At 35.9% G+C, this 25,415-nt stretch overlaps 1 protein-coding gene across 7 annotated transcripts in view; it reads left to right on the top strand.

Annotated features, from left to right (window-relative positions):
* The window catches only part of LOC105465575 (ethylmalonyl-CoA decarboxylase 1), a 54,361-nt gene that overhangs the window by 14,110 nt on the left and 14,836 nt on the right, over window positions 1-25,415 (top strand). For 5 of the 7 annotated variants that reach the window (XM_071096413.1, XM_071096414.1, XM_071096415.1 and 2 more), the window contains 3 exons: window positions 1,187-1,329; window positions 12,217-12,269; window positions 13,842-13,922. In XM_071096413.1, coding sequence (XP_070952514.1) covers window positions 1,187-1,329; window positions 12,217-12,269; window positions 13,842-13,922 — 277 coding nt within the window. Of the gene's footprint in view, window positions 1-1,186; window positions 1,330-12,216; window positions 12,270-13,841; window positions 13,923-15,139; window positions 16,973-25,415 lie in introns of those variants that run through there. The other 2 variants (XM_011714053.3, XM_011714052.2) reach the window with 2 other exon arrangements.

Below are 25,415 nucleotides of genomic sequence, written 5' to 3'. Positions count from 1 at the left end.
GTACTACATTACAATGACTATGATGGTTACTAGGTGATAGGAATGTTTTAGCTCTGTTTTAATCTTGGAACCACCATAGTATATGTGATATATTGTTGATGCATGACTGTAGGTCATAATTAGCCATAAGAAAGAATAGCTACGTTAGACATTTGTGAGTTAGTACCATTAATATAACATTTATTGTGGAACCACCTCACTCCTGGTTACTTCAGAAAATGGCAAAGAAAATAAGTTTTTGACATTGTGGGATTTATATTCCAAAGAAGTGTACATAATTTAATGGGGCCATGTTTTGGAACCTTGTGGTACTAATTTTTTGCCAGTTTTTAACCCTCTGTTATGATCTTTATACATTGGCTTCTAAAAGCATTGCCTAGGCAGAGGAAAATAAAACTAGTCATGTTGAAAACCGTGAACTGTATGAACTTGGAAGATCACCAAAGATAAGCATATCTAAAAGTTATTGATTAGATCTTAAAATGCCAGTCCCAGCTGTTCCTGTGTTAAATTTGTCTATTATAAAGAAGCTCTAATAGAACTTTGGAGTGATATCAAGGTAACAATCTATAAATCATAGAATTAATGGTTGGTAGGCCTGTGAAGAACTTCCATCGTATGCCTCAAGCCCCTCAGAGGACAGTTTGTTAACCATAGAGAAAGATGGTATTTATTACTCATTTCCTCAACTAACATCCTATTCTGATGTCAGTAGTATAGGAATTGCACTTTGTTCTGTATACCGTGTGTCCAATGTATCATAAGTCTCACAGTCATGTTATACCCATAAAGCTTTATTGACTGAGACATGTATTGCTGAGAAGTCAGGTCTATGTCTTGTCTCTACCCTAAGAAATAATTTTTTCTTATTACCATATCATTTTCTTATTCTTAGGACAGCATGGTATATTCTTATTCTTCTACATAATCATATATTTGTGTGATTTCTTAAGATAGATGGAGAGAGAGACACATAATAAATTTACACTTACAATGCAGGGCCTGCCATATATATCTCTCCTATATACTCCATAGTGCCAGTGCAGTAGGCATTTGATAGACATTCAGTAAATATTTATAAAATATAGGACCTAAGAGTATGCTTGACACCTTATGATTTATAAATTATTTCTATTTTTCCAGTCACCTTCATATATTTGTGATTTCCCCCTCCCATCTCTGGCAGGTGTTATGATGCTACAACTTCTGGAAAAAGTAATTGAATTGGAAAATTGGACAGAGGGGAAAGGCCTCATTGTCCGTGGGGCAAAAAATACTTTCTCTTCAGGATCTGATCTGAATGCTGTGAAATCACTAGGAACTCCAGAGGCAAGTGTTATATGAATTATGCATTAGATTCTACATGTTTATTAGACATGTATGACTGTGACATTTATATTTTACTAATGGTTATTATGATGACTTTAATAACTTTCAAAGGATTATAGGGATATTTTGGTTTGTTTTCTTTTTTAGAATTATAGGAGGAACAAGATAACAAGCAAATGATTCTGAGGTTTTATTAGTAGTATATCTGCAAAAGGCTCTTGTTAAAAGCTTTGAAATTACTATAATTTCTAGTTTAGCAGAACACTCTCAGTTGTGTTAGATATTTTGGAGGGATTCTCTCTCTCTCTTGCTGTTAATGTTGCTCCAGCCCCCTCAAATGCCCCACTTTGTCTCTTTATTTTTAAGGTGAATTGATTTCTTTTTTAAAAATATTTTTAAGTTTAGAATAATTTTAAATTTACAGAAAAGTTGCACATGGAATACAGAGTTCCTATGCACCCTGCATCCGGTTTCCCCTTTTGTTAACGTCTCATATTCCTGTGGTACATAGATTTGTTGTTACTAATGAACCAATGTAGTAGTCTGTTCTCACACTGCTATGAAGATCTACCTGAGACTGGGTAATTTTTGAAGAAAAGACATTTTATTGACTTACAGCTCTGCACGCTATATAGGAAGCATGCCTGGGAGGCCTCAGGAAACTTACAGTTATGGTGCAAAGGAAAGGTGAAGCAAGCACATCTTACCATGGTGGAGCCGGAGGGCGGGGGGAAGTGCCACACATTTTTAAACAACAAGGTCTCATGAGAACTCATTCACTATCACAACAGCAAGGGGGATATCCACCCCCACAATCCAGTCACCTCCCACCAGGCCCCTCCTTCATCCTTCAACACTGGGAATTACAATTTGACATGAGATTTGGTTGGGGGACACAGAGCCAAACCATATCATCCAACATTGGTACTTTACTATTAATGAAACTCTGCTGTATGATTTCATTTATATATGGAATCTAAAATAGTGAAACTCTGCCTAGCGTGGTGGCTCACACCTATAATATGAGTGCTTTGGTAGGCTGAGATGGGAGGATTGCCTGACTGACCAGGAGTTCAACACTAGCCTGGACAACATAGCCAGTCCTTGTCTCTACAAAAAAATAAAAAAATTAGCTGGATTTGCTGGCACATACCTGTAGTCCCAGCTACTTGGGAGGCTGAGGTGGGAAGGCTGCTTGAGTCCAGGAGCTTAAGGCTTCATTGAGCCATGTTGGTGTCACTGCACTCCAGCCTGGGTGACAGAGTGAGACCCTGTCAAAAAAAAAAAAAAGTAAAATTCAGAGAAGCCAAGACTGGAATGGTGATTGTCAGGGGCTTGGTGGTGGGGATGGGCAGGGATTGATGTTGAGTGTTCTTGTTACACATACACACAAAATTAATATTAATAATAATAAAAGGGGTGGGAGGAAACTTTGGGAGGTAGTGTATATGTCTAGGGCCTTGATGGTGGTGATGGTTTAATGGGTGTATACTTGTCCACAGGCTCATCAAGTTGTATACATTAAATATGTACAGCTTTTTACCTGATAATGATAATTCAACAAAGTAGTTAAAAAAAGAAAAAAGAAACTCCACACTTCGTTCATATTTCAGTACTTTTTCTACTGGTGCCTCTTTTCTGCTTCAGGATCAAATCCGGGATACCACAGTACCTTTAGCTGTCATGTTTCAGATTCCTCTTATCTATGACAGTTTCTCAGGCTTACCTTGTTTTTCATGACCTTGGCAGTTTTGAAGAGCACTAGTTAGATATTCTGCAGAATATCCTTCAAATGGAATTCGGTGTTTTTCTCATATTAGACTGGGGTTGTGGGATTCTGAGAGAAAGACCAGAGGTAAGCTTCTATTTTCATCACATCACATCAAGGGAATATGCTGTCAAGGTGACTTATCACTAATGATGTTAACCTTGGTCACCTGGCCAAGGTAGTGTTTGCCTGGTTACTCTATTTTAAATTTACTTTCCATACTCCACTCCTTGGAAGCAAGTCACTAAGTTTAGTCTACACTCAAGGGGGAAGGGAAAATAAATTCCATCTCCTGGAGGGGGGACATATATGTCCATTATTCTTATGTAAGGGGGATTTGGGTCTTCTCCCCCATTTATTCATATACTTATTTATTCAGTTGTTTATATCAATATGCACTCATGGATATTTATTTTATATTCATTATTCATTTTGTTGCTCAAATTGTTCCAGCTTTGGCCATTGGGAGCCCAAAGACCAAAGGCCCAAAGTCCTGTCTTCCTTTGACACATCCTTTTGTTTTTTGAGTATTCCCTTACTTTCTAGTATTATAAGATACTCCAAGTTAATCTTATATTTTCCCTGCTCCAATTATGTAATGAGTGATTTCTTCAAGGAGTCCTGGTTATGGAAAATGGTAGAGGATGGTGTTAGAAACTAAGATCTAGGTGTTAGGTGTTTCTTTTTTTCAAGTACATTGATATAGCACATTCCTGGGTTAGTTGAGCCTACCTGTGACTATAATAGGATCAAGAAAAGCTCTTAATGCAGAGTGAGACGTCTTGGGTTTAGACATAGGTCTGCTACTCATTGCCACTCAACTAATTAGCCTTAGCTCCATGGGATATATAAAATCTATCTCACTAAAATCTATTGAGGATTGAGTTAGCTATTCTAAAGTGCTTTGTAAGCTAGAGGGAGCTACTATAACATTTTAAATAGGTAATATAAATTAATAATATTAAGATGATAGATCAGCCAGGTGCGGTGGCTCATGCCTGTAATCCCAGCACTTTGGGAGGCCGAGGTGGGCGGATCACGAGGTGAGGAGATCAAGACCATCCTGGCCTACACAGTGAAACCCCGTCTCTGCAAAAATACAAAAACAAAAATTAGCTGGGCGTGGTATCAGGCGCCTGTAGTCCCAGCTACTTGGGAGGCTGAGGCAGGAGAATGGTGTGAACCCAGGAGGCAGAGCTTGTAGTGAGCCGAGATCGCGCCACTGCACTCCAGCCTGGGCGACAGAGTAAGACTCCGTCTCAAAAAAAAAAAAAAAACAAAGATGATACATCAAATTCAATATCATCACTTTTCCTTTAGCAGTCATATGAAGTTAGTACTTTTGTTATTGTTGTTTATTTGTTTCGCTTTTTAAAGATGAGGGTGCAGTAGTGTGAAGGGCTGAAAAAAATGAAGGACAGGAAGATTAGCAATGAACAAAGATGGTCATCCTTAAAATCAGCAAGAATTTGAATGCTTTTAAGTGGAAGCTCTTTAGCATCTCATAAGAAGTTTTACATGAGGTATGTACATAAAGCACCTAGTTCTGGCACATAGTAAAGTTCAAGAAGTAGTAACAACTTTAAAAATATGCTTTTGAATTACCCTGATAGAGTAAAAATGCTATCATCTTCCTTTATCAATCTTACAAGGAACCTGTTTTTCATGAATTCAGTGCTCCTTCCCCCTCTACCACATCTTCTAGGAGAAAAAAAGAAAGGAAATGAAATTAGAAAGGGAAAAAAGTAAGTAATATTTGTTTCCATTTAATTATAGATGTGGGCTGTAGGTGGGTAATAAAGTTTTCATGATATTATACAAGTCTCATACCACTGTATGTAGTATATGATTATTATTTGCATATGTGAGAAAGAATCTTTCAGATAATCAGAACACTGGCTTTGATAAACTTGGATTTGAAAGCTGGTTTCAATACTTTCTGGCTAAGTGATTAGGCAAGTTACTTAATCTTTCTAAATCTTATTTTCCTAATCTATAAATGAGGATTATTGTAGATATTTCGCTGAGCTATTGTGAGGATTCAAGATAATATATATAAAGTGCCTACTAGAGCTGTATCTGAAAAAGGTAGCTATTATTTTTATTTCAAAGATCTTGAGATTAATAAACATTTTCATTAATGAGATGATGCATAATTTGTAGCACTCCCACTAGACTTAAATTTGTGATGTATCTGAATGGTTATAGCACTAATCTGGAAATTTGAAAAGACAGATTTTTCTCCCCCAAGATCTAATTATTAGCTATGTCACCTGCAAGTCATTCGATTATACAGGTTGAGTATCCCTTATCCAAAATGCTTGGAACTATAAGTATTTCAGATTTTACATTTTTTCAGATTTTGGAGTATTTGCATATGTGTATATATCTATATATAATGAGATATCCTGGGAATGGAACCCAACTCTAAACAAAAAATTCACTTATATTTCATATACACCTTAAACACACAGCCTAAAGGTAATTTTATACAGTGTTTTCAATAATTTTTTACATGAAACAAAGTTTGTGTACATGAGGTCAGCTGGGAATTTTCCACTTATGGTATCATGTCAGCACTCAAAAAGTTAGATTTTGGAGCTTTTAGATTTCAGATTTTCGATTTTGGAGTGTTTAGATTTCAGATTTTCATAGCTCAACCTATATATATGTATTTTTCATCTCTCGAATGGTTGTATCACTGTTCACCTTAGTTCATGAAAGACACTGTTAAAGACAGAATAATATAATAGACTCTTGTGGGTTTGATAGAAGCTGGTTAGGAAAACATCTCTAGTAAGATGAAGGGTTATTTTACTTTCTTATTTTCTTCTAGTTAGAAGTTTGTTTCTGCCTCTTTAGATCATATAGCCACTATTCTTTTTCTCTGTATTTAAAGATGGAAGTGGAAACATGCTCATTGCTTTATATATACATCATTATATATATGTAGTATATATACATCATTGGTCTGGCGTAAGTCATGCAGGAAAACATGGAGAGAGTTTTTATTCCAGCTTCAAATAAGGAATCACTTAGTAAAGTTTATTCTTTCTAGTACCTACATTCTCCAAGTAATCTGCTCTTTTCAACGCCTGAAGTAAATCTTGATTAACAGCTGAGGAGTAGTATTACTGCAAGTGTTTGTCACTTGTTGCTATATGCATCTGCCAGTCTCATCAAGGAAATGTGGAATTGTGAATCTGCTTTACAATGAGTGTGCTTAGAACTCAGATCAGATTCTTATTTTATTTAAAACATTGATCTCATTTTATTTTATTGAGACAGAGTCTTGCTCTGTCGCCCAGACTGGAGTACAGTGGCAGCAATCTCAGCTCACTGCAACCTCCGTCTCCCGGGTTCAAGTGATTCTCCTGCCTCAGCCTCCCAAGTAGCTGGGATTACAGGCATGGGCCACTATGCCCAGCTAATTTTTGTGTTTTTAGTAGAAACAGGTTTTTACCATGTTGGACAGGCTGGTCTCAAACTCCTGACCTCAAGTGATCTGCCCTCCTCCACCTAACAAAGTGCCAGGATTACAGGCATGAACCACCAGGCCTGGCTGGTTTTTTGTTTGTTTGTTTTGAGACAGAGTCTGGCTCTGTCACTCAGGCTGGAGTGCAGTGGTGTGATCTCGGCTCACTGCAATCTCCACCTCCTGGGTTCAAGCAACTTTCCTGCCTCAGCCTCCCAAGTAGCTGGGATTACAGACATCCGCCACCACACCTGGCTAGTTTTTGTATTTTTAGTAGAGACGGGGTTTCACCATTTTGGCCAGGCTGGTCTCAAAACTCCTGACCTCAGGTGATCCACCCTCCTTAGCCTTCCAAAGTGCTAGGATTACAGGCGTGAGCCACTGCACCCAGCCTGACACCTGGCTATTTAAAGCATTTTATAAGGTAGATGAATTCTTTATTATCCTTTTATGAAATCTCTGAAGTCACAGTATAAGAAATATATAGCATAAAAATAAACACTTTGAATATTTATGGATAATTTTAAGAATTGTAACAGTACGTGCAAGAATTGTATGTATGTAACAATACATACAAGAATTGCAATAATACATATGGGGTGTGTTTATCACATTATGATATTAAAATTAACAAGAACTAGAAGTAGTTTATGTAAAGTTCCTGATGTTTCCTATAAACTATATTCCTATATACTTGAGAAGGAACTATAAATCTGTGTAAAGCTGAAATTTAAAATGACCTCAGGACTTTTGAGGCTCATACATGTGTTATATATGAGTTACAGCTGCAATATATAATTGCATCTCCCCCTCATGGCTGAAACATTCTGAAACTTACCATGACTTTAAGTTGTAAACAGTTTGTCTGTCAGTGTCTTTGTTGTTACAGATGCATCACTAGCATCTACTTAATTTGGTGAATTTGCTTTCTGAGGATGATGAGATAACTGAAATATTTGACAATTTTGGCAACTAGATTATAATTCCTTCTAATTGTAATAAAATGCTTGGAAGTGATTATTAAATGGCTTTTTTATCATAAAAATATAATTATTTTGATGTTTTTGCTATTTGTTCAGTTTTCAAAAGCTTTTTATTAATATAAATTACCAAATATGGGTAAAAGCAGAGACTAATACAGTGAAACCCTCATGTACTCATAAGAGCGTCAAGCCTATCAACATTTTATTATATTTGTTATCTATTATTCCACTTTTTTTTTTTTAGTGTAACTGATCCCATAAGAAGTCGGTCGCATCTTGGTATGCTTTGTTTATTGTGTAGGAAAAGAGCTCCAACTGTCCCTATTAGGCAGGTAATTCTTGGTTCAGATGGTAGAGGCCAGGAGATCCACTAGGATAACACAAAGATTAACCCTGCTGAAAAGTTATGTATGGGAAAGACAAAGGAATAAAATAGAAAAAAATATATTTAAATATTAAGACTTGGATTTGATGCCACAGATGTCCTGTAGGCTACAAGAAGTTTCCTTTCAGAGGGAATATGTAATCAAAGTGCAGTTATAGGCTTTAGAACGTAGGGAAATAAAACCTGCTTAGTCTGCAATGGATGGGTATAATGCCTCAAGGAAAAGTGTGGCATTTAGAAACCTTTCTGTTCTTAATCTGTCTCCTCCTTTGTCCCTTAACTTTCCTTGTTACTTTTCTCCCAATCTATTGTTCCTTAGATCTCTGTTCCTTATATTTCTACAGTGACCTCAAAGTTCTTGTCTAACTTCCTTGTATTTGCTACTACTATTGTACAGTTCCATACCCTGATTAATTTATAGACAATCGGCCAAGCACAGTAGCTCACACCTGTAATCTCAGCACTTTAGGAGGCCGAGGTGGACAGATCACCTGAGGTCAGGAGTTCGAGACCAGCCTGGCTAAAATAGTGAAACCTGTTTCTACTACAAATACAAAAATTACTTGGCCATGATGGCAGGTGCCAGTAATCCCAGCTACTCAGGAGGCTGAGGCAGGAGAATCACTTGAACCCAGGAGGAGGAGGTTGTAGTGAGTCAAGATCACGCCACTGCACTTCAGCCTGGGTGACAGAGCAATACACTAGCTAAAAAAATAAAAAAAAAAAAAGACAAGCTATTTTAATTTTCTCTAAACCTTTCCGTGTATTTTGAGTAAATTAATAAATCCATATAATAAACAAGAAAGAGGCTTATTTATGTTTCTAAATAAGATACTTCTACAGGCTGGGCATTTTTCCACTGTAAACATGGCTTAATATGATGTTAATCCTTCCTTTTGGCATTTTGGCTGAGCATTGTTCTTCTTGTCCTTGTTTTATGAGAAGGATCTAGAAGAGTAGGGTTGGATCTCAGGTATCATCCAGATAGCATGAAAATACCACTGTCTGCAGCAACTTTCAAAACCTTGTTTTAGTACTTCTCAGCTTCCAGCTTTTATACATAGAGCAGGTCTAGCTTTTTATTGGTTCCTCACCCACAGCTTACTCTATCACAGGTATCTCTTACTGGCTTGTTTGCTTTCTTCAACCCAGTGAGAGGACAGAGCATTTAACCATTGTGGGTTTAATAACTTTGGGGGACAAATTTAATGAAATCTTTCTTATCTCTAGGGCATGTTGGCCAATACTGCTTAAACTTCTGTTTTATGATACACTTAAAACCAAAACATACTCATTATCTATTGCCAGTATTGTTAGTAATATTAATAATAATGATAGATAACTTTTATTCTCTTACTATATGTCAGACACTGTTCTAACCTCATTTGGTGCCGTAACTTGCTTAATCATTACTAGCTCCCTTAATAAAATAGGTACTACTACTAGCACAATTTGCAGATAAGAGACTGTAGGACAGAGAGGTTAAGCAGGTTGGGCAAAGTCAAACTAATTAGAAAGTGCTAGAGCCCAAATTCAAACCTAGGCAGACTGGCTTTAGAAACTGTTGTTCTAACCGTTTATTTCATATGGCTTCTAATAGACATTTTTAGTGTGTGCCTTTTGTCTTTTGAATGAAAATTATAGTAGTACACAGGCTAATACTTGCTTTACCTTTATTTCTACCAATTCTATATACTTCATGGGAATTTTAAGTAATCTAAATCTAGCAAGAGCAAATATGCATATTAAAATTATTTGATGTAGGTAATAGAACAGGTTTTATTGGAAAGGTTTTTAGCAGAGGATAAACCAGTTCACTTTGAAAACTTTTTAGCTCTTTGTGCCTGTGTTAATTTTCTCATCACTTTGTGAGCTACACTGATCTTCCTGATAACAGCTTTGGATTAGGAAATTCCTTCCACATTGGCTTTTACTTTTTCTTGACTGCATTTGTTTTATAAATCAACATAGTTCTCCATCTAAAATTCATCTAATTTTGTTAAGTTCAACAAACACTATGTGCAAAACATTTTACTAGCATCTGAGGAGGGAGAAGGCATAGTATCACCATCAAGGGACTTACTGTCTAGACCTAGCAAATGCCACGTTCCCTTCTCCTCTCTAAAGCCTCTCTAACTACCCCCATCCCAATTGAAATGAATAATTTCTTCTTTGACACTCTTCTCAGTTTGTTCAAGCACTTTTTATAATACTTATACTTTGATAGTTGTTGTATTTCTGTATCTCTGGCAAAATTATTGAGAACTTATTATTATGTTCTCTAGTCCCCGTCTTGTAAAGATGATGTGTCTGATAATGCATCTAAACACATATTCATACAACACAATTTATAAGTACTATAATTAAGGCATAAAAGTAAAAATACTATGGAAACACAAAAGAGAAAATTGTTATTGTGAAATTTAGAAAATCTTGATGGAAAAATATATGATCTGGGCATTCCATGAAATACGTAAAGAGAAGGACAGCCTACTCCAACTAGTAGGAATGATGAAAGCAAAGACACAGGAGCCACAATAAGTGTAAGGTGTTAGAGGGATGACAAATAGTTTGTGTGGTGAAATTAGGATGCTTGGATGAGGGGTATGGTAGTCAAAGTTGATAAGATAGTTTGGAATCAGGTGGTCTTGCCAAGAAATTCAGGTTGTATTCTATAAGACATCATCATCCTACAGGAAGGATTATTAGGTAGCAGGATGGAAGATTATATTTAAGAGGAAAAAGAAATTAAATACAGAAATCAGTGAGGAAGCAAAGCTGTTGTCTCCGGCCATACCACCCTGAATGCACCCAGTCTTGTCAATCTTGGAAGTTAATCGGTGTCGGGTCTGATTAGTCCTTGGGTGGGAGAAAGCAAAGCCATCTTATTGTACTTATCAAGGCTTGAGTAACACAGGTATGAACTAATGCAACAGCAGCGGAAATATAAAAGAAGGGATCAATATTCGAAATATTTCTAAGGAATATCCAAGGAGAAGTACTTGGTAAATAACTGAGTGTGAGAGAATTGTGAAATAGGAAAGCCAAACATAGTACCAAAATTCTGAGCCTTATTGACCACTAGCTCAGAACTCTTACACTAACTTTTTCCACTAACATAGAACTCTTATGCAATCTTTTACAGAGTTTCTAGGTATATTGTCATCTTTCTAAACATCCTTTAAGTCAAATAGTGCAAATGTTTTAAAAATTTCTCATTTCTTATGGATGAGGAAACTGAATTACATAGTCATGACTTGCTCAAATTCATGTTGTTATTAAGTGGCAGCACTAGGATTCAAACTCAGTTGTTTTACTTTCAGTTGGTTTTGCTGTGCTGAGTTTGAGGTGCTATCAGAATGTGAAAATGTCTAGTAGATTTTAGCACTTTATATGGAAGTAGATGAGACTTCCAAAAAAAAAAAAAAAAGAAAAAGAAATTATAAATAAAGAAGAGAGTAAATCATGGATTGGATTTTTGAAACTGCATGGATTTAGGGGATTAGTTGGATAAGAAGAGCCAAGGAAGAAGACTGGAAAACAACAAACAAAGAAATAAGAGAATCTGGAGTGTAAAATGTTACTAGAATGTGAGAGCAAATATGAGAATGAAGAAACTGATTAAAGAAAAGTACTGTGTGTTATGAAGAGAGAAAAGATGAATAAGGAAAAGTCATTTAATTTGACAAGTAGGAGATTATTAAAAGCTTTTCAGGAGAGATTTTGGGATAAGGCAGAGGGCCAAATTACACTGGATTGAAGAAAGGTATGTGAGCTAAAAAAAAGACAAGGCAATGAGTTTGGAGTACTCTTAGGAAATTTGTTTAAGAAAATTATAAATTGTGGCAATACCAAAATAAAGCCTTAGAAACATTTTTTTAAGAAACCAAAACTTAACATAACTTTTCCCTTCTTTCCCTTCTTCTTTGATAAGTTTATCGTCTTAAGGATAACAGATGGGTATATCTTACGCCTTTCCCCCCATCATTACCCTGAGTAGAACTCCATAGTGATCTAGAGTATGTGATCTGTCACTTATCCCTACATCTTTGCTAATACCTCATGCAAAGCTGAGCTCAAGGAGCCCTAGGATGTCAACAAAGTCAAATACAGCATTATTTGCATTTCAGACAACATCAAAGAGTTTTAAATGGAAACATCATTGTTTAAAAAATACATATTTTTGGCTTCATTACTTTGTAAAAACATAATTAAAAAAAATTAATGTAATATATTTGCATTATACCTTTGTGTTTCTGCTTATTTTTATTTAAAGGATGGAATGGCCGTATGCATGTTCATGCAAAACACCTTAACAAGATTTATGAGGTAATGCATCCTTCTTTTTAAAACATGATTTCTAAAAGACCAAAAATAGCTTTTTACTATTCCATTATTTGTACTAGTTAAGAAATAATAGCTAATTTTTAAATTACATCTATTCTAATGATGTCCTATTTTTTGTGCTATAGAGGATAATCATTTAATTACATATAAGGATAATCATTTAATGAGGTATATACATATATATTTTAAAAATAAAAGAAATGAAAGATAAGAAGAATTTAAGACATATCCCCTAAAGAGCTCATATAACTAGCTGTATTTAGGAGTAGATATTAGGAAAGTTAAATACTGGTGTTAGAGCAGAATAATAAAGACACTGATCTATATGTGACACATATAGGTTACCTAACATTCCAAATTAGTAGAATGTGTAGTGAAGTGGTCTGTATCCAGAGATGAGAGAAAGAACTATGGATTGGAAAGTTTTTACAGCTTTCTGAGGAAGATGAATTGACTTTGTACCTAGGTAAAGAAGCAAAGAGGAAAAATTCTTGTTGGCCTGTCAAGGTATGTTTGAGGTTACAAACTGTGACATGTTTTGGCTGATTAGTTTCCTACTTTCACATTCCAAATGTAGACAAATTTAAAATTAAGAAAACTAAGGAAATTCTTATTTAAGCAAGGTTATTAATTGTGCACTGCTGTATTTTTGGTACTCATTGTATCTGAGAGTCTAGAGGGAGTAATAGAATCATAACATTACTATTCTAAAATAGTATCTTCATTTTCTTAACCCCTGTTCACCTCCCTTTTCCTATTGCATTTGACTTTTTCTTACATAAATCTGAAAAGTTACTATTTTTTAAAAATAATTCTTTCTACATGGGAGCGGTGTATATTAGGAAATTTTCAATTAGTTTAGACCTGCACCTTTGCATTGTAGGTTAGAACCTACAAAAATTCCATACTTGCAAAACTTTTTAGATTTACCTTGTATTCACACACCCCTGCAAAGTGGGTCTTTGCAAACAGGAAAGGTAAAAGATTTATTTTTACCGCAAAATCATGCCTTTATATAGGATTAGTATGTGGATTATTTCAGGCAGCAATGAGTTGATTTTTGAAGGAACCTTCATAACACAGTTTTGGAGCTCTATCTTCTGTAACACATTTCGAACCTTTGGATATAGCCTTGATTTTCCAACTTTTAACCTGATACCAATAAAAATGGACAAAGATGATATCACATGGAATTATTCTGAAGAACCACTGCTGCTGATAAGTTCCAGGAGCTATAAATTAGACAAAAGCATCCATTTATTTGGGAGTAAGTTACAATATGGCTATAGCCTAAAAATATGTAATGATTCAAGGAGGTATTTTGATGAACTTACATGGCATTTATTGTGAACTACTGTATCTTTAGTATTAAAAACACTGTTTTTCTTCTCATGATGTAAAGGTTCAAGCTTCTGCTATCCTTTGATGTGTGTTTGTTTTTATGAAGACTGCAATATTTTGTTTCCACTGCATTTTAAGATTTTTTAAAAATAACATTTGTAAGTGAATATTGAAATTAAAAATTGTAACATCAGTTTTTTCTTCAATATACAGACTTCCTTTAATAAGTGTTGCGCTGGTTCAAGGTTGGGCATTGGGTGGAGGAGCAGAATTTACTACAGCGTGTGATTTCAGGTAGGATGAAAATTGCATTAATTTCTTGCACAAATATAATTAACTTGCTCAAATTCATTTTTGTCTTAATATCAATATTTCATATATTCTTAAATAGGATAAACCTATTTTCTTTTTTGAATATTTTCTTTTTGTCAGTCATTAGATAATTTTTATCTAATATAACTTCATGATCACTTCATTATTATGCATTTTCAAAAAATTAACAAAACACAAGGTTTTAAGATTTTGAATAGAGCAAATCCATATTAGCAAAACTCCTGGAAGGAAAGCTAAGGAAATATATGAAACTTTAAAATCCAAAAGAATTATACAAACAAAGTAAGCAACGTTAAAAAAGAAAAATAGAATGCAGAAAGAGAGACTGCTGTAGCTGTTTTCTCACCAATAAAAAGAGATTTTCTGAGATCCCTTTGTCTTCTTTCTGCTGTGATTTATAGCAACTTTGTGGGACTTTTGGGAAGATTAGGGAGTAAAGATAGAGAAAGTTCTTTGGGACCAATAGCTCTTCAGTCCCTATAATTATTTTCAGTATTTGATAGCTATATTATATAGAAATGACATTTTGTAAAATCTAATGCTTTAGACATCTAAACTGCTTTCTCAGTACCATTCCCAAGGCCTACTAACACAGCTAGCTATAAAGGGACCAGTACACTGCTCCATAAGTTATCTGTACAGGCTCACACACTGGAGCCTCTTTATAATGCAAAAGGTAGTATATATAGCATAATTAGAGGTAAACTGGCAAAACAGTAAAGAGCCTGAGCACTGATGGCAGGTGGACCTAGGCTGAATCCCAGTTTGCCACTTTTACCTATTTGACTTTGAACAAGTATTTTACCTCTCTTCATCTCAGTTTCTTTATCTATAAAATGAAGTATCTCCCTTAAATATCTATAAATTTAAATAAGATAGTGAATATATAGGTTTTAGCATAATGTTTAACCTAAAGTGTATGTAAGTATTCACATAATATTCTGGCTTAGAGTTTTAAGATTACCTTATACAACTGTCTCTTACCAATGCCAATATGGTAACATTCTGGCATACTTTGAAACTCATTGTCTTTTCATTTGGAATGTTTTTCAGTCTTTGGGCTAACCCTGGCCTTGCCATTTTTTTAAAAAATCATTATACGCTTGACCCTAGCTAAGAAAAATATTGGAGTATACATTAAGAGAAGACTTCTAGTAAACTTTTTGTCTCACTTTCAGACACTGAAGAGAAAGTCGTTCTGCGCTGGCATGTAATGCTCTAGATATTTCAAAACATCATGTTGTACATTTAAAACATTTTTAGGCCTGGCATGGTGGCTCATGCCTGTAATCCCAGCATTTTGGGAGGCTGAAACGGGTGGATCACCTGAGGTCAGGAGTTCGAGACCAGCCTGGCCAACATGGTGAAACCCTATCTCTACTAAAAATACAAAAAATTAGCCAGGTGTGGTGGCACATGCCTGTCTGTAGTCCCACAACCTGGGAGGCTGAGGCGGAAGGATTGCTTGAACCTGGGAGGTGGAGGTTGCAGTGAGCCAAGATCACACCGTTGCACTCCAGCCTGGGCAACAGAGTGAGACTCTGTCTCAAAAAAAAATAAAAAATTAAATAAAAAATTAAATTTGTTGAGCTACAAATTACATACAATAAAATGAATCCATTTTAATTGTATGGTGTAAATGGATTTTGATGCATATATACATCCATGTAACCACCTCCACAATCAAGATTGAGAACATTTTTATCACCCCTATCTGTATGTCTTCGTATACCTCTTCCCAGTCAGTTCCCACCAAGGTAAACACTGATCACTTTCTCATTTTAAAATAGATTTTTAAAAAAGAATTTTACATAAATACATTTCATAGAGTATGTACTTTTTAATGTCTGCCTTTAATTCAGTATAATTACTTTGAGAGTCATCCATGTTGTACCATTTATGAATACTTTGTTCCTTTTTAATGTTGGAAAGTATTTTATTATGTGGATATTAAAGTTTGTTTCTGAGATTTATCTGTTTTTGCATTTTTCAGTGGTTTGTTCATCTTATTGCTTAGTAGTATTGCTTTCTATGCCTATGTAGCACAGTAAGTGTCATACATTAATGGACACATGAGCTATTTCTGGTTTTGTCCTATTATAAATAAAGCTGTTGTGAACATTCATGTATAAGTATTTGTGTGGGCATATGTTGCCATATCTTTTGGGTGAAAATCTAAGAGTGGAATTGCTGGGGTGATATGGTAAGTGTAAGTGTATGTTAACTTAAGCAGCAAATATATTGATTTCTTATATTTTCTAGGTTGGTTGTATAATTTTTATTCTCATAAGCAGTGGAAGAAAGTTCCAGCTGCACCTGTCAAGCTGTTTAGATTTAGCCGTTTGATGGGTGGGAACCATTGTGAGAGCTCATTGTGATTTCAGATTTGAATTTCCACAGTGACTGGTGTTGAGGATCTTGTGTTTATTGGCCATTAGATATATCTTCTTCTTTGTTGCTTCAAATCCTTTGACTCTTTAAAAAAAATTGATTTGTCTTATTATTATTGAACTGTAGGAGTTTTTTATATATTCTGTGTAAAATTCCTTGGGATAGCAATAATTATAGTAGCAGAGGTGAAGTATGCTCATGTGTCTATGTCTATCTCGACTGTAATACTAAATACTATCCACAGCCTTAGGAGCAAGAATACTTTCTCACAGCCTGTGAGTTGTTTTTTTATTAGTAGTATCTTTGGAAGAGCAGAAATTTGAATTTTTAAAATACTTTCAACTTCTCATTTGCTCTAACTATACACTTATTACAAACTTGCAGAAATCATACATGTAACTCCCACATAACTTTCAATCAGTTTCCCCAAATGTTAGTATCATATGTAGCCACAGTGCAATTATGGGAAATTAACATTGATTCAATACTTGTAATTAATCTACAGACCTCATTCAGTTTTTTTCAGTTATCATACTAATTTTTTTTTTTTTTTTCTGGCCCAGGATTCAGTCAAGGTCTGTTTTTTCGGATATGAATATAGCCATCCCAATTTTCTCCAATTTTCTTTTTCTTTTTTTTTTTTTTTTTTTTTGAGACAGAGTCTCTGTTGCCCAGGCTGGAGTGCAATGGCATGATCTCAGCTCACTACAACCTCCACCTCCTGGGTTCAAGCAATTCTCCTGCCTGAGCCTCCTGAGTAGCTGCAATTACAGGTGCCTGCCACCACTCCTGGTTAATTTTTGTACTTTTAGTAGAGATGGGGTTTCACCATGTTGGCCAGGCTGGTCTCGAACTCCTGACCTCATGATCCAGGGCCCACCTCTGCCTCCCAAACTGCTGGGATTACAAGCGTGAGCCACCATGCCTGGCTCCCAGTTTTCTTATGGTTAAGATTTCTGTGGTGTATCTTCTTCTGTCCTTTCATCTTTAACTTGGCTGCCTTGTTCAAAGTAGATTCTAGTAGACAACATATACTACGGTTTTGCTTTTTAATTCAGAATGACAATTTCTGCCTTTTAATTGGAGTGTTTGTTCCATATATATAGCCAATGTTGTATTGATATAACTGGGTTTAAATCTGCCATCTTGGTACAGGCATAACTCTGAGATATTACAGGTTTGGTTTCCTCCAGACCACCCCTATAAAGTTAATATCACAATAAAGTGAGTCACACGAATTTTTTTGTTTCCTAGTGTGTATAAAAGTTATGTGTACACTATACTATAGTCTGTTAAATATGCAATAGCATTATATTTGAAAAAAACAATGCGTCTATCTTAATTAATAGGTAATTTATTGCTGAGAAATGCTACCAAGCATCTGAGCCTTCACGGAGATGTAATCTGGTGGGGAATCTTGCCTCAATTTTGATGGCTGCTAACTGATCAGAGTGGTGCTTCCTGATGATTGAGGTGGATGTGGCAATTTCTTAAACTAAGACAACAATGAAGTTTGTTGACCGATTGACTCTTCTTTCACAAAAGATTTCTGTGTAGCATGCAGTGCTGTTTGATAGCATTTTACCCACAGTAGAACTTCTTTCTGCCATTGATTTTTCAAATATAAATTTATGTAATATTCTAAATCCTTGTTGTCATTTCAACAATGTTCACAGCATCTGCACCAAAAATAGATTCCATCTCAAGAAACCACATATTTTGTTCATCCATAAGAAGCCACTCCTCATCTATTCATGTTTTATCATGAGATTGCAGCAATTTGGTTACATCTTCAGGCTCTACTTCTAATTCTAGTTATCTTGCTACTTCATCACATCTGCAGTTATTTCCTCCACTGAAGTCTTGAACTCCTTAAATCTTCATGAGGGTCGAAAGCCAACCATGAGGGTTGAAAACAATTTTTTTTTTTTTTAATTTTTAACATAGTAGATGTATGTATTTATGGAGTACATGAGATGTTTTGCTACAGACATGCAATATGTAATAATCACATTATGGAAAATGGGGTTTCTATCCCCTCAAGCATTTATCCTTTGTGTTACAGATAATCCAGTTATACTTTTTTAGTGATTTTTAAATGTATAATTAAGTTATTATTATAGTATTGACTATAGTCACCCTGTTCTGTCAAATAGACCTTATTCATTCTTTCTATTTTTTTTGTACCCATTAACCATCCCCATCTCCCTGCCAACTCCACACTACCTTTCCCAGACTCTGGTGATTATCTTTTTATTCTCTATCTTTATGAATTCAATTGTTGATATGGTTTGGTTCTGTGTCCCCACCCAAATCTCATGTTGAATTGTAATCCTCAGTTTTGGAGGAGGGGTCTGGTGGGAGGTGATTGAATCATGGGGACAGACTTCCCCCTTGCTGTTCTCATGATAAGTGAGTAAGTTCTCACAAGATCTGGTGGTTTAAAAGTGTGTAGCACTTCTTTCGCTCTTTCTCTCCTGCTCTGTCATGTGAAGATATGCCTGCTTCCGCTTCGTCTTCTGCTATGATTGTAAGTTTTCGGAGGCCTCCCCAGCCATGCTTCCCATACAGTCTATGGAACTATGAGTCAATTAAACCTCTTTTCTTCACAAATTGCCCAGTGTCAAGTAGTTCTTAATAACAATGTGAGAAAGGGTTTGTGGAATATTGCTCAAGAAATTTTTGCCAAGTACAGTGACCCTGAGATTTTCCCCAGTGTTTTCTGGTAGTAGTTCCAGAGTTTGAGGTCTTAAATATGTCTTTAATCTATTTTTTCCTTTGTGTGTGTGTGTGTGTATGTGTTTTGTTGTTTGCTTTTTGGGTGTTTTTTGTCTTTGATTTGATTTTTGTATGTGGTGATAGATAGGGGTCTAACTTCATTCTTCTGCATACAAATATCCAGTTTTCCCAGCATCATTTATTGAAGAGAATGTGTTTTCTCCAGTGTATGTTCTTGGTGCCTTTGTTGCAAATGAGTTGCCTGCATATCTGTAGATTTGTTTCTGGGTTCTCTATTCTGTTTCATTGGTTGTCTGTTTTTATGCTATTTTGGTTTTTGTAGCTCTGTAGTATGATTTGAAGTCAGGTAATGTGATTCCTCCTGGGCTGTTCTTTGTGCTGAGGATTGTTTTAGCTATTCTGTGTTTTTTGGGGTTGCATATAAATTTTAGGATTTTTTTTTTTGATTTATGTGAAGAATGTCGTTCATATTTTGATGGGAATTACACTGAATATCTAGATTGCTTTGGGTAGAATGGACATTTTAACAATGTTGTTTCTTCCAATCCATGAACGTAGAATATCTTTTCATTTTTGATGTCCACTTCAATTTCTTTCATTGGTGTTTTATAGTTTTCATTATAGACATGTTTCACTTCTTTGGTTAATTCATAGGTATTTAATTTTATGTGTGGCTGTTGTAAATGGGATTACTCTTTTAATTTCTTTTTCAAATTGTTCACTGTTTACATATAGAAAAGCTACTGATTTTTTGTATGTTGATTTTTTATTTCTCAACTTTAGGCTTTTTCCAGACATAGATTGTATAATCTACAAACAAGGATAATTAGATTTCTTCCTTTCCAATTTGGATGCCCTTTTATCTTCTTCTTGTCTGATTGCTCTAGCTAGGACTTCCAGTACTATGTTGAATAACAGTTGTGAAAGTAGGCATCCTTGTTGCGTTGTAGATCTTAGAGAGAAGGCTTTCACCTTTTCCCCACTCAGTATGATACTAACTGAAGGTCTGCCATATATGGCCTTTAGCATATTGATGCATGTTCCTTGTATACCTAGTTTCTTGGTGTTTTTTTTTTTTTTTTTTAATCATGAAGGGATATTGAATTTTATCAAATGCTTTTTCAGCATGAATCCAAATTATTATATAGCTTTTGTCCTTCATTCTGTTGGTATGATGTGTCACATTGATTCATTTGTGTATGTTGAACCATCCTTGCATCCCAGAGATAAATTCCACTTGATCATGTTGAATGATCTTCGTAATGTATTGTTTAATTCAGTTTGCTAGTATTTTGTTGATGATTTTTGCATCAATATTCATTGGAGATATTGGCCTGTAGTTTTCTTTTTTCAAAGTGTCTTTATCTGGTTTGGTATCAGGGTAATACTTGCTTCAGAGAATGAGTTTGGAAGTATTCCCTCCTCTATTTTTCAGAATATTGGAATAGTTTGAGTGGGATTGCTATTAGTTCTTCTTTAAATGTTTGGCAGAATGTAACAATGAAGCCATTGCATCCTAGGTTTTTCTTTACTGGAAGACTTTTTATTACATCTTCAATCTCTTTACTAGTTATTGGTCTGTTCAGGTTTTAGATTTCTTTCTACTCAATCTTGCTAGGTTGTATGTGTCTAGGAATTTGTCCATTTCTTCTAGATTTCCCAATTTATTGACATGTAGTTGCTCATAGTAGCCACTAATAATCCTTGAATTTCTGCAGTATTAGTCGTAATGTCTCCTTTTTCATGTCTGATTTTATTTATTTGGAATTCCTCTTTTTTTTTTTTCTTTGTTAGTCTGGCTAAAGATTTGTCAGTTTTGTTTAACTTTTCAAAAAAAACCAACTTTTTGTTTCATTGCTCTTTTGTATTTCTTTTCTTTTCTTTCTTTTTTTTGACAGAGTCTCACTCTGTTGCCCATGCTGGAGTGCAGCAGTGTGATATCAGCTCACTGCAACCTCCACCTGCTAGATTGAAGTGATTCCTCTGCCTCAGCCTCCTGAATAGCTGGGATTACATGTGCGTGCCACTATGCCCAGCTAATTTTTGTATTTTTAGTAGAGATGGGCTTTCACCATGTCAGTTAGGCTGGTCTCGAACTCCTGACCTCGTGATCCACCCACCTTGGCCTCCCAAAGTGTTGGCATTACAGGTGTGAGCCTCCATTCCCAGTCAGTATTTTTTTAAATTTTGATTTCATTTATTTCTGCCCTGATCTTTAGTATTTCTTTTCTTTTCTTTTTTTTTTTTTTTTTTTTTTTTTTTTGAGACGGAGTCTCGCTCTGTCGCCCAGGCTGGAGAGCAGTGGCTAGATCTCAGCTCACTGCAAGCTCCGCTTCCCGGGTTTACGCCATTCTCCTGCCTCAGCCTCCCGAGTAGCTGGGACTACAGGCGCCCGCCACCTCGCCCGGCTAGTTTTTTGTATTTTTAGTAGAGACGGGGTTTCACCATGTTAGCCAGGATGGTCTCGATCTCCTGACCTTGTGATCCGCCCATCTCGGCCTCCCAAAGTGCTGGGATTACAGGCTTGAGCCACCGCGCCCGGCCTAGTATTTCTTTTCTTCTACTAATTTTTGGTTTGGCTTGCTCTTGCTTTTCTAGTTCTTTAAGATGCATTATTAGGTTATTTGAAATGTTTCTTGTTTTTTCATACAGGCACTTATAGCTATAAACTCCCTGTTAGTACTGCATTTGCTGTATAGGCTTTGGTATGTTGTGCTTCCATTATCATTTAAGAGAATTTTCAGTTTCCTTCTTAATTTTTTAATTGACCCATTGGCCATTCAGGAGCATATTGTCTAACTTCCATGTATTTGTGTAGTTTCCAAAATTCTTCTTGTTATTGATTTCTAGTCTCCATTGTGATCACAGAAGATGTTTGATGTTGTTTTAATTTTTTGAATGTTTTAAGATTTGTTTTTTGACCAAATATATATGGTCTACCTTTAAGAATGATCCATGTGCTGAGGAAAAGAATGTGTATTCTCCAGCTGTTGGATGAAATATTGCATAAATATCTATTAGGTACAATTGTTTCTATAGTGCAGATTAAGTCTGATGTTTCTTTGTTGATTTTTTTGTCTGGAAGATCTGTCCAGTGCTGTATTAGTCCATTCTTGCATAGATATAAAGAACTACCTGAGACTTGGTAATTTATAAAGAAAAGAGGTTTAATTTGCTCACAGTCCTACAGGCTGTACAGGAAGCATGGCTGGGGAATCCTCAGGAAATGTACAGTCATGGCAGAAGATGAAGGGGAGGCAGGCACATCCTACATGGCTGGAGCAGGAGAAAGAGAGAAAAAGGGGAGGGTACTACACGCTTAAACAAGATCTCATGAGAAATCATTCACTATCACAAGAACACTAAGGGGGAAGGCTGCCCCCATAATCCTGTCACCTCCTCCTAAAACGTTAGGGATTACAATTCTACAAGAGATTTGGGTGAGGACACAAATCCAAACCGTATCAAATGCTGAATGTGGGGTGTTGAAGTCTCCAGCTATTACTGTATTGGGGCCTATCTCTCACTTTAGCTCTAATAATATTTGCTGTATGTATCCAGGTGCTCCAGTGATGGGTGGCATGTACATTTAAAATTGTCATATCCTCTTGCTTAATTGGCCCGTTTATCATTATATAGTGACCTTCCTCATCTTCTTACAATTTTTGTCTTGAAATCTATTTTGTCTGAAATAAATATAGATACTCCTGTTTTCTTTTTGTTTTCATTGGCATGGAATATCTTTTTCCATTCCTTTATTTTCAGTCTTTGTGTGTCTTTATAGGTGAAATGTGTTTCTGGTACGCAACAGGTCATTTGGTCTTTTTTTTTTTTTTTAATCCATCAACAGTCTATGTCTTTTGATTGCAGAGTTTAGTCCATGTACATTCAATATTATTATTGGTAGGTAAGGACTTACTCCTGCCATTTTATTTGTTTTTTGAGTTGTTTTGTGGTCTTTTCTTTCTTTTCTTCCGGTCTTCCTTTTTGTGATGATGATGTTCTCAGTGATTTGTTTCAGCTTCTTGCTTTTAATTTTTTTGTGTATCTTTTACATTTTTTGGCTTGCAAATACTGTATCTTATTAGGCTTGCAAATACTGTCTTATAACCCATTATTTGAAGGTGATAACAACTGAACATTGTTTGGATAAACAAACATGCAAAAAGAAAATAATAAACACTTTATGCCTTAACTTTATCCTCCTGCTTTTTAATTTTTTGTTGTTTCTAGTTATATCTTATTGTACTGTCTATGTCATGTAAAGTTGTTTTAGTTATTATTTATGATTGGTTCATCATTTGGTCTTTCTACTTAAGACACAGTTACAGTGTTTTAATATTCTGTGTTTTTTTGTATGCTTACTATTACTAGTGAGTTTTGTACCTTCAGATGATTTCTTATTGCTCATTGACATCGTTTTCTTTCCAATTAGAGTGCTCCCTTTAATATTTCTTGTAGGACAGGTCTGGTGTTGATGAAATCCCTCAGCTTTTGTTTGGAAATCTTTATTTCTCATGTTTGAAGGATATTTTTGCAGAATATACTATTCTAGCATGAAAGGATTTTTCCCTCAGCACTTGCAATATGTCATGCCATTCTCTCCTGGCCTATAAGGTTTTCACTGAAAAGTCTTCTGCCAGACATATTGGAGCTTAATTGTGTGTTGCTGGTTTCCTTTCTCTTGCTGCTTTTGGGATCCTTTCTTTATTACAGACCATGTTTTTATCCTTGACCTTTGGAAGTTTATTAAATGCTTTGAGGTACTTCTGTTTGGGTTCAATCTGCTTTACTGCTCTATAACCTTCTTGTACTTGGATATTGATGTCTATCTCTAGGTTTTGGAAGAGCTTTGTTATTATTCCTTTGAATAAACTTTCTAACCCTCTCTCTTGCTCTGCCTCTTCTTTAAGGCCAATAATGCTTAGATTTGCCCTTTTGAGACTATTTTCTATATCCTGTAGGAACGCTTTTTTATCTTTTTTCTTTTGTTTCCTCCAGCTGTATTTCAAATAGCCTGTCTTCAAGCTCACTTCTTCTGCTAGATCAATTTTGCCATAAAAAGACTCTGATGCATTCTTCAATAGTATGCCAGTTGCATTTTTCAGCTCTAGAATTTCTGCTTGGTTCTTTTCATTTCAATCTTGTTCTTAAATTTATCTGATAGGATTCTGAATTCCTTCTCTGTGTTATCTTGAATTTCTTTTGAGTTTTCTCAAAACAGCTACTTTGAATTCTCTGTCTGAAAAGTCACATATCTCTTTTTCCAGGATTCGTCTGTGATGCCTTATTTAGTTCATTTGGTGGGTACATGTTTTCCTAGGTGGCCTTGATACTCGTAGATGTTCTTTGGTATCTGGGCATTGAAGAATTAGGTATTTATTATAGTCTTCACAGTCTGAGCTTGTTTGTAGTGGTCCTTCTTGGGAAGACTTTCCAGATATTCAGAAAGACTTAGGTGTCATGGTCTGAGCTGTGTCTGCTTTAGAGGGCACCCGAAGCCCAGTAATGCTGTGGTTCTTGCAGACTTGTGGAGATACTGCCTTGATGGTCTTGGAGAAGATCCAGAAGAATTCTCTGGATAACCAGGCAGAGACTCTTGTTCTCTTCCATTACTTTTTCCCAAACAAATGAAATCTCTTTCCCTGTGCTGAGTCCCATGGAGCTGAGGGTGGAGTGAACCAAGTAGCTCTATGGCCACCACCACTAGGACTGTGCTGGGTCAAACCTGAAGCTAGCACAGCACTGGGTCTTGCCCAAGCCTTCCATAACCACCCCCTGGATACCTCCTATGTTCACTTGAGGCACTAGGACTCTATAATCAGCAAGTGGCAAAGCCAACCAGTCCTGTGTTCTTCCTTGCAGGGTGGTGATTTCCACTAGACTCTGGACAAGTCCAGAGGTGCTGTCTGGGAGCCTGACACTACAGTCAAAAACTTTAGAAGTCTAGCTGGTATTCTGACTTGCCTGACCTGTAACTCAGACCACAAGACGTAGACCTTTCCAGTCTTCTCTCCCCTTTCCAAAGGTGGAGGAGTGTCGCCCCATGGCCATTGTCACCACTGGCTCACAGGGAATACTGCCAAATGATCATTGATATTACGGTGAAAATCTGTTATCTAGTGTAGCCACCTTCATCAATAACCCTAGCTAGATCTTCAGGATCACTTGCTGCAGCTTCTATGTTACCCCTTACTGCTTCACTTTGCACTTTTATATTATGGAGATGACTTCTTTCCTTAAACCTCATAAACCAACCTCTGATGGTCTCAGACTTTTCTTCTGCAGCTTCCTTACCTCTCTCAGCCTTTGTACTATTGAAGA

This window comes from Macaca nemestrina, chromosome 5 (genome assembly GCF_043159975.1).
Source record: "Macaca nemestrina isolate mMacNem1 chromosome 5, mMacNem.hap1, whole genome shotgun sequence".
In the NCBI taxonomy this organism is placed as follows: Eukaryota; Metazoa; Chordata; class Mammalia; order Primates; family Cercopithecidae; genus Macaca; species Macaca nemestrina.
Note: the sequence above shows the minus strand (reverse complement) of the source record. Positions and strands in the feature narration are given on the sequence as shown.